The sequence below is a fragment of the Papilio machaon genome, chromosome 5 (assembly GCF_912999745.1).
Source record: "Papilio machaon chromosome 5, ilPapMach1.1, whole genome shotgun sequence".
NCBI lineage: Eukaryota > Metazoa > Arthropoda > Insecta > Lepidoptera > Papilionidae > Papilio > Papilio machaon.
Window position 1 is genome coordinate 5,686,560 of NC_059990.1, and position 11,004 is coordinate 5,697,563.

The 11,004-nt window shown below is 33.0% G+C and overlaps 1 protein-coding gene across 1 annotated transcript in view; it reads right to left on the reverse strand.

Annotated features, from left to right (window-relative positions):
- The window catches only part of LOC106708525 (eye-specific diacylglycerol kinase-like), a 102,878-nt gene extending 92,308 nt beyond the window's left edge, over positions 1–10,570 (reverse strand). Inside the window, exon 1 of the mRNA XM_045678087.1 lies at positions 10,402–10,570. Within this exon, the coding sequence (XP_045534043.1) occupies positions 10,402–10,424 (23 nt within the window). The 5' untranslated portion in view covers positions 10,425–10,570. The remainder of the gene's footprint in view (positions 1–10,401) is intronic.
- Between the last annotated feature and the right edge of the window lie 434 nt (positions 10,571–11,004).

Sequence of the window (11,004 nt, forward strand, 5' to 3'; positions counted from 1 at the left end):
AAGTTATATTCAGCTTTACAGTCGTAAAATATATCTTTACTATATGTATGTGATACTAAACTGAGAATAACAAGGCTATTTTAACTCGTTGTTAAATTATAATGACCTTCAGCGAATTACGTTTAGATACTTATGTTGCCATTCTACGCACGAGATTTTCAGTGAGATGTGTATCAGTACGTGTTTATGTAACAAGAGCGTCATGCTACTTTTTAATAATTTATTTTGCTCGAACCGATGGGCTAACAAAGCAAGCATTCCTTTATTGTAAAACTAGCTATTGCCCCCGACTTCGTCAGTACGGAAAAAATTGCCTCTGATACTCTCGCACACTTGGGCAGCTTTCCAGTTAAAGTCCCTTCAAAATCGGTTCAGCGGTTTCAGAGTTTAATCGAAACAAACACGGATTTGCGGACAGACAGACAGAGAAAAAAATAAAAATTTGAATTTTCGTTTTAAGCAAAGGAAACATCAACAACATCATGTTCGCGAAATATGATTTTTTATATGACATATATACATATATACAATCCAATTTAATTAACTGTATAGGTAGTTACCAAACAACCAACTTACTTTACCAATACGTTACTTAGGAAAATTTCGTTAAACACTAAAACCTAAAATAAAAGAAGCCGTACCAGTATGGCATAAGTAGGTTTAACAAATTAGAAAATAGGAGACTAGGGTGGAAACCAGGAATGACGTCGTCAAAATGCTTGAGACAATTAACGCGTAGAAGTTAAATAATAAAAATATTCCTATTTAAGGACGTGCCAAAGATATAAGACGTTGCCTCCGCTAAGACAACCTCCAATACGCGAATATTCTGTCACAACCCTCTCAAAGTATTATTCGCAGTGTGGGTAGATCTATAAATGTCCAAGCTATTGATTTTAACGAACAGTCTAAATTACGTGCCTTCAAATAAACGAAGTTGTTAGTGACATTCCAATTTAAATTTTGTACAATAATTTAATTCGTAAAATGATGATAACACGCGTAGGGATCTATATTATTTTAAGTAAGACCAGACTAGTGCACTGGGTACTCATAATTATTGGCTACAGTTTTATTCAGTTCTAATTATATATCCTCCGTTATTAGGGTATATAAAAATAAGATTCTGTTTGTAGTTAATACCTAATCGGGAAATTCAAAGTCCACAATTTTACTGTATGCAAACAATTTTTCCTAAATTTATATTTCTAATGAACGTTGTCCCTTCAAAAACAGAAGTTCGAATGCTGTTGTAGTTTTGTGATAATATAAAAATCGCAGATAATATTAGAACATGATATTCCATAAAATTGTTAACGGAAAATTATGAAAGCTAAACAAAAGGTAACAGACAAAATTGTAAAATATTTACTACAAGTTACGACGATAATAATTTTACAAATGGCTTGCGTCACAACTTTGCATATTCAAATTTTTAAATCAACATTAAGCTAAGTAAAACGAAAACTTATTTTATAAAATATTTCTAAGTTAGCAGTTGTTTAAGGTAAGCAGTTATTTGGCTCTTTTAGCGATTTCTGTTCACCGCCTGCTCGTGTATTGTGTACTTTAAAAAATACCTCGATTGGCTAAAGAGTGCGAACGTGGACAAAACGACATATTTTCAATGGCAACTTTCGTTTAATTTGCTACAAGAGCAAATTAAATTACGTATCAATGATATGATTGATCCTTTTTGAAATATTAGCACAGGTTGGTTAAGTTACTTAGTTACTTAGCCCGCTCTATAATTCCACATCAAGCAACTATTAAAGTCTAACATTTTATGGTGTTATCTATACACTCTTATTCATATTTTATGTCGGATTTATCTGAATAAATTTGGAGAATTACTGGGGTTAGTGAAAGGTAAATAGCTGTTAAACTATTAACTAAGATAAATTATTTGTAAAGAGGTATCTAAAATCTAAACTAACAATAAAAGCTATTGCTCGGATGTAATTGGGTGAACCCAGAGGAAAGACGGGAGCTTGAGAGTAATACTCAATCTTGAAATCGATAGGCCAGTTGGCGAATCGAATATAATGGGAGAAGTGAAGCACAGAGACTCTGGATAGGCCAACTGATGAGGATGGGAGAAGATCGGAGCGCCTAACGAGCGTATCTCGGGACCCCGATTGGAAGCCGACCTGGCGCAGGCGATCATTTGTGTCGTTAGTCAAGACCCACTTTGGGTTTCTGCGCCAGTGGAGTAAGTGAACTCAAAGAAAATGTTTGCATATAAAAACATTCTTATGCTTTCATGTTTGCATTTTCTGTTTTCATTAAAATATCCTCCTACACATATTATCTGACAAACCATTCTTATGCCTTGTCTCAACATTGACGTCGTGGATAAAAGTGTCACCTAAACTTAGGTGAACCGTTTGCCTCTGTATGTACATACATAAGTACCTATATATATATAACAATAGGTACTAAAACATACAAAAATAACAATACAAAACCATGCTTATATAATATTTGTAAGTATAAGTAACCCGCAACCCGCCTATGATTCGCTCGAGTAGATAGATGATCAAAAGAAAATGTAATTTCAATTAACAATTAAAATCTTTTTTTTTTTCAAAATGAGATAAGTACTCGTAGTTGTAAGATTTATTTGTTATAGCCTGACACCCGAGGTAGAGTTAAAGCGACACAATGATTAAATTATGCGGGGGAGTATCAGTGTCACAGGCCAACGGATACATTTGTTCAATAAATATTAAGTGCGCAAACTACATCGTTTAATCCAATCAATTATGCCTTACGACATTTGATTTGCCATACGATCATTCTTCATTTTGATTTAATGAACAGAGATAGTTTTTGAAGTCTGCATTTTTCTGCATTTATTTAATTTTATTATTCTCCAATATCCGGGATATCAAAATGCCTCAAAAGCTGTTGTACTTCTTTTCAATTGATGATTTTTTGGGAGACGTTGCCCAGACTCAAATCAGAACCGTAGACGTATTGCCAATGTTTGTAAGAAACAAGTTCAGAGGTATCTCTGCCAACATCTGGCAATTACGACTAACAGCCGAATAACTGTCTTCAAGAATGATTTAGCTGTAGGACCACGGGGGAGCTTTCCCGTAGCTTTATCACCAAGGTGCAGGAGAACATTTTAAAGTTTTGCTTTGTGCGAGTCCGTTTGACTCTGTAAGAATAGAGGTAAAAAGAAAATTTTCCGACTACCTCATTAACTTGACGTAAAGTGTCTCATACGTCTGCTCCCACCGCGATTTTCCACAAAGCACGCCACGCATAAGTCAACAGTTGCAATCAACTGAGATGCTACGAGTTACTAACAATTACATTACTGAGTATGTACATATTTTGTGAGATAATTCGAAGTAAATAGTAATCGATGTCATTAAATTATTTTTCTTTATTTTACCCTAACCTAACCATTAGTTTTAAAAACATATACTTAACATAAAGTCATCTAAAAGCTCTCTAAGAAAATATTTTTTACAAACGGTAAAATCAAGAAACGACCACTACAGATTATAATTAGAATAAACAAGGTGTCGGCATCTGTTCAACATTGTTATTTGCTGGAAATAATCATCAAACTTCATACAAAACTACGTTTCTAAGACATCTTCATAAAACACTTTGGTTTTACGAGAATGCCTCCAGGAAGGTGTTTTATGGATGGTGGTATTACACACATCAAAGTGATATTGACTACATTTTTATTCCTGCTTTTTATGTAGTTGTCATGAAATAAAATATCTTTGTTTAGAATGTTTTAACACAAGACTTTGTAAACATAAAAAAAACGTGTAAACATAGTATAAATCAGTTTAATGTAACTTGGTAAGAAGTTTTTTTAGGAATCCAATTGTTGACTTTGCTGAAGCTTTCAAAGTAAAAAAATATGCCTTGAGACAAGAACATCAAAATATACCGGAAGTTTGCATCTTTTCTGAAAAAACTTATTTCTAGTTCACGAATTATAAAACATAGTGGCAGTTAAAAAAAGGTTACAACGTAGGTACTTGTTAGTAAAAATGTATTACTTACCGAAGCACGTGGTGGTGTTTGGTGCATATGCAGACGGTCAGCCGGCGGACGCTGCACGGTGGCACATGATGTCTCCAACACCGAAACCCTCAGTCTCACCCAAACCACTCACTAGTCTCTAAGCAAAGCCCGGCGTATAACAATTGGTCCACTTTAAGCCAGTTGCTAAGGAAAACGCGTGACGAAGTTACAATGTTTACTTGCAGCACGAAAGCTGACCGGAGGCAGCTGCGATCGCCCGCAAGGTTCGGAGCCGACTGGCCGCTTTGGGCGGGCGGCTGCGCCCTCCGCCTTCGCCCCGCGCCCTGTGCGCGCCACTACCTTACAAATTCTTAACATTCTATCGCACACTGCTTTCCGCGCGGATCGCGCGACGACGCCCCAAACTTTCCTCTTTTATGCAAATATTTGTTAATTACAACCAAAGTTGTAGACCCCTACGTCAGTAATGACGTATTAAATTTTTTCTTTAACATGACATAACACTTAATGTACAATTTACCTTAAAATATGTAAATACCCGTAAGAGAATATGAGGGCACAAAGGAATTATGTTTTCATCAGACTGATCCGGCTGAAAATTTTTAATTAAAATCATAAATTGTAACGTATTAGCAATTGAAATTAGATTCGGTACAAATCTAAATCTCTCAAAAGCGTTGTGACCGCGGGTACCGAAGTTTTTCCAACTTCAAACTGTCTGGAAATCGGGATTTCATTTAGTCGGGAGTTGATTAACTTTCTAATTGCAATCATATAACAATAGAAAAGTTTTATATCCTGACTATTTGAAATTTATTTTTTACATATTCAATATGGAATTTTTCCATACAACTCGTATTTTTCCATAGATGAGAACAAAACATTAGATATTTAGACGCATACCATATTTTTTTTTTGTTACCTGATAGTGAGTGATTACAGTGTATACCACGGACCTATAAAACAATCTTGAAAGATAAAGTGTTTGATTCATCTTGAGCGTAAAACGATTTACTTAATAATAGAACAATCTTTCTCATTCACATTTATTACGCAAACTCCATACGCTATCTACCCAGTTATGCTTATACCATTTTACCTATCATATATTTGTTTCATTTACCGTGGGTTTTTCTGAGTCTAAAATCCCCGATTAAAACACATTGTTATCACTGTTTTGTTAAAGATAATAACCGGGATGACGATATGTTTTATACAGGGATTTTAGACTCAGAAAACAACGGTCAGACCTGTTAGAGAATTTTCACTTGAGGTTGTGTAATACCATGTGAAAAATGTTATTTCTTAGCAACAATGATGCTATCATGTTCGATACGTCCCTTAGAAATAACTGTTTAGTTGAAATTCTTTGATAGTCGTGGCGTGGGCAGATCCCGGTTACCTGTTCTTTGCCAACTATCTATTTTTATATATTTTTTATGATCATCTTATACTAGTCTAATAATACCGTATAGCGAACTCGTATTTTCTTCACACGTTTTAATAAAGACCATGTCGTGTTTGTATTCTTTACGGTAACTCATTTTTTTATTGCGTTCTTTATTGAATGCCTAATTTAGTAGTGGCTGCGATGTTTGAGAATTTCTTTGTGGATTTTTGCAACATGTGTCAATAACATGTAGATTTTAGCGACGACTTTGCCAAAATATGGCGACTCCATGCCATTTAGTAAGAAGATGATACTATTTTAATGAAATTAAATCTTTATTTCGAAATATAACGTAATAATGAAAGATTTTATATATTCCATGAGATTTTGAGTTTTTTACTAAAAATTATTTTATTGAAATGAAAGCTATAACTGTCCACATATATTCCCGACTTACTTAAAACGTTGTAATTGGTATCTGTCTCGATCTAGTGGAAAAGAGTACGGGTAAAGAAAATTGCCAAGTCTTTTACTCTGTACTGAATATTAAAGTAACAATGTTGTGTTGAAGTTTTACAGCATGTTCCGCTCAGCCGCAACTTTGAAGGTGATCGTAGAGAACACCGCATTTTATATCTTACATGTATTCCTCGTACTTACCTGTAAAGAGAAAAACATATTATTAAAAATAACATGCATTCATTTATTATTAAATAAATTAGTTTTAGATCAAAATAAGACTACATTTATAGTCATTTCTCCGGTCGAAATATCAAAAAAAAACGTATCGTAGGATGTACTATATTTTTATTTTACAACAAAAAATATTTATTTAAGCTTCACCACATATTTATTAAGGTAATATTGAAATGGCGAGAAATCTTCTTCGTGAAATCCCTCTGGTATAATATGTTAATCTCGCAAGCAACAGGAAGCCTTTCATAATTTCCATGCAAAATTGATGCATGATCTAGCTATTTTTACCTTACTGCCTCTGGAGAGTATTGTTTTCCGCGGGTATTTTTATATTTTTGTGAGTTTGTATGTATGTTACTCGTAAATCTTATATAACGGCCTAGTGCCCGAACGGAGGCATAATTTTAGTCCTCTTTCTCTTCCCACCCTTTTCTTATCAGGAAAGGATGGAAAGGGGAAGTGCATTTGGCGGAGGGGACGCATAGGAAGGGCAAATATCCTATTTCTGTGCGTCTCCTTCTCTGTTGATTAAAAATAAGCAACGCATCTGCATTTGCGGATGCCTATGGGCAACGGTCGCCTCGCTATTTCGGCGAATTAAGGTAGCTGTTTGCTTGTTTACCACCTTTTGATATAAAAAAACGACTGAACCGATTCTTGACAAGTGAGTTGTCATTCGGGTTTTTAAGTAATAAAATGTGTTGCATAAAATTTAAAAGATTATGTTACTAACGTACATAATAAAGATGACTTGTGCCTCAATGCCCTTCCTTGCTTTGTAGACTTAAAATTAAAGCTTTAGGTTTTGCTCTTCGTTTTATTTTATATTTATATATGCTGTGTGATATTTATATTCTACACTCACAGATTATATGTATAGCATGTCACGTATTTTTTTTTTTTCAAAAACAACTAGTTAGTTACCAATATCACATAATTGCATTATAATTTCCAGTGTCTAAAAAACATCTTAAATGCGATTTCACTAGATTTAATTCATTTCTGTTGTACCCAAAGTACTGCACGCTCGATGGTAAAATTATTTAAAGTCGCGGGAAGTTTCCAAACTCGAAGCGAAACATCCGACCCATTCTAGTCGTCCTCATGTAGTGGAAGTAGGATGCAACCTACGTTGCACAAATTAAAATTTTATTCATAAATTACAATTTGACAGTTAAGAAAATAGGCTTTTCCTATAATTTTGTTTAATGTTTGACAGTAGTTTAATTCTTAATGAATTAAAATCTCAAATTATTATTACCATAAACCTTAAATGTTATTTAAGCTACGTTTCATCATCATCATCTTCATCAGCTATTGTCTTCCCAGCTTAGTTTGAATAGTTGACAATGTTAGGAAATAATTTTAGACATCTTATAAATCTATATATATAAAAGAAAGTCGTGTTAGTTACACTATTTATAACTCAAGATCGGTCGAACTGATTTAGCTGAAAATTGATGGGGAGGTAGCTTAGAACCAGGAAACGGACATAGGATAATTTTTACCCCATTTTCTATTTTTTATTCCGCGCGGACGGAGTCGCGGGTAAAAGCTAGTATTTTATAAAAAAAATCAAAGCATTATTCTATCGCATTTTTAACGAATTAAAAGTTTGAGACATCTTTTTGGTTTCACATTTATTTGCTCTGAGAATTATCACCAGCAAAATTTTAATTCTGACAAAAAACTCTAATTTCCTGATACATTTATAGATCATCTAAAATTTATAATGTACCTATTTATTTAGTTAAATTAAACACGTGGTACAAGGAGAATACGTTAATGTTAATGGTACACGTATCTTCATTTAATTAACAAACGAACAGTGAATGTATTGCGGCCATATTGTACACTGTTTCGAATCGGGAGCTCAATAATTATACGACGGGAATACTCCCCGAGGATATTACTGTCTACGCGACTTGTATGCTTATGTTTTTTGTGTGCATGATTTACCTTTTGCTAGATCAACTGCTTTATTACACGAAATGAAAAAAAATTCTACGTATACAACTATGAAATCACATTGTTGTGTTGTGTTACTTTCTTCGCAACATCCGATCACTACCTTCTTTAAAGGATCACTGGTAAGGCACCTATTTTCTTGTTGTATAACCGATCAAAAACATTTATATATTTAATGAGAAATTTTTCGACTACCTACCTAAAATTCATGTTATTTATGCTAAAATATAATTAAATAAAAATACCTAGATTAAAGATGTTTGTAAACTCTAAGAGCTATAGTATTTTTCTTGATACTGTTATAATTAAAACGTAATAAAGCTTGTTTAATTTTTTGTTTTCAAAGGTATAGTTTAATAATGCAGATTACTTCTCTCCCACTTTCATACCTAACTATACAAGTTAATTTCTGCAAAATGTGCTTCATCTACTACATCATTTCCATTGGCAATGGTTACAATTAATATTCATCTTGCTAAATTAATCTCACCGCAAACAACTCACCATGTTGCAAAATTAATCTCACCGCCGCGCCGTTGTAAATGGAAGCGCACTTCTGTGGTCTTACTTCACTAACTAAAATCTGACTAGTTCGCAAAGCAGTAATTTGTTGTCCTTAGTCAGTTTCAAAAAATCATTACACAACAATATTATTTATATTAAAAATTATGCTAAGAGTTATTTTATGCGTTAGTCTTGTTTAAAACCGATAATTAATAATTATCAAATACATTAAATTTATTTAAAAAAATATTAAAATGCCACAATTACAAAGCCGAATATTCACTAAAAGCCTTTTAGTGTATAGTTTGTATGCTATATCTAGACTAAGGAACTATGAAAGTTAACAACTGAACGGCAGCAAATTACGTAAATGAGCTACGATTTAGTCGTCACTATTATTTATAAATGTGTCATAAGTTATTGTACTCTACTTCACTAATCTGACCTACTCTCGCATGTAAAAAATTAAAAGACACAAATTCTTAAGTAACTAATAACAAAATTATATTTATATTCCAGAAACATTACATTACAATCAAGCTACAAATATTTTATTAAGCTACGTATATCATATAAAAACATGTATCCATATTAAAATGTAAAAAAATAATACAATCTTATAATGTAAGACTAATTCATGCATTAATTAATGTGCAATATTTAAAAATCTTAAAGCTGTGATAGTGTTACGCATAACAAAAATTACAAGTAAGATGGCTAAACTAATGCACAGTTACAAAGGAAAATAAACGTATAATAGATATAAAATTTGTTATACTAATAATTAGGTATGTTAAATATGTCAAGTTGTAGAGAGTCTTCATCAGAGATTCATTGAAAGGGGATGAACTCGTCAGCCTGTAAGTGCTATATTAACACAAACAACACTCAAATATGTAGACAATTGAATCTCATTCGGTCATGATGAATTTCCATTTACCTAACAAACCTCTTTGCCCTCTGTTACGTCATTACTTGATTTTCAAACGTTTTCTTCATTTTCAACTACTTTTCTGAATTTCGTCTCAAAATCATTTTACATTTAGAGAGGTATAGTAAGTATAAGTAAGTATAAGTAAGTATAAGTAAGTATAATACAATCATGTCCTAATCGTAGAGCTAAAATAAATAGCAAAAGCATATTTAGGTACTGAAAGCCTAATTGGTACACATATTTAACACAAAAAGCCCAACCAGTAAATACAAAGGCAAATTAAAATCGAACAGCAAAAGAAAGTTAGTTGTTTATGTAAGCGAATTTAAGGCGCAAGTAATTTATTTGCATGGAAAGAAAGCTCTAAAGTGTATTACGGCATTAGACGGAAATAGTTCATGTCGTCAGAATTTCTATGACGCATGCAGAAAACTTGACTGCGAGTAAAAAGAACTCACGTTTCTCGAATGATGTGACTGGGAAACCGAACGCGGTAGCCCAGTTTGGGATCAATGGCCAATCTACAAATAGAAAAACCCAAATGTAACTTGTAATCTTATTCATACTAACTGTAGCTAACAAAATAATTGAAAACTTACAAATGTAGATAAAGAATTTTGATTTATTAGAAATTTTGTAAAAAGCAAGTTAATTATTTCTTACCGTTGTTAAATTCTAACTTACATTTTTTTTATTTTAATAAATCTATAAATTCTGACCTTACACATTTATATACCATCAATAGTTTTATGGTAAACAGTAACATTTTTATTTTAGCGTTACTAGCTTACGTTTCTAGCGATATTTGATGATACATTTCTAAACAAACTAAGATTATGCAGCTACTTTATTCGTTTGATAATTCTTAAATGTTTCGGAATCTACATACCCTTCTTCTTCATTATCACTCATTATTTAGTCACTATCTTCTTCACCATTACCAAGTTGCCACGGTACTTGACGAACTTCACTCGCGACCGACTCTCGGCAACGTACCGCGCCTAGACTGGGTCTAAACTCCTCGAGCTAGTACACCAAACTGTCATACTACGCCCTTGGTTGAAGATTACTAATACTACAAGTAATATTATTAAATTAAGCAAAGTTAACTTAGATACAATAAAAGCATAAGCATGCGCCGTGGACTCCAAACAGGTCACGAACGCACAGTTGTGGCTTCCCTTAACTAATCTCTTTAGAGAGCGAGTAGTGTCGACAGGCAACTTTACTATGACATAAAAGGGCCTAAATTGAAGCATACCATATACTTAAAAATAAAAATTACTAAATCAATAAGAAACTAATTTGTAGAATATCAAGTTAGCGAACTGCTCAAAAAAATTTGCATAATAATCAATATTTTGGGTACTATCCAAATATCTTAGAGCAATTACTTTTAGTCTTACTCTAAGACAAGCATGAAACTTAAACCGACTTTTTATTAAATATCGGCATTTTTTATGCTGATTAAGCATTGTAACACATAACTACC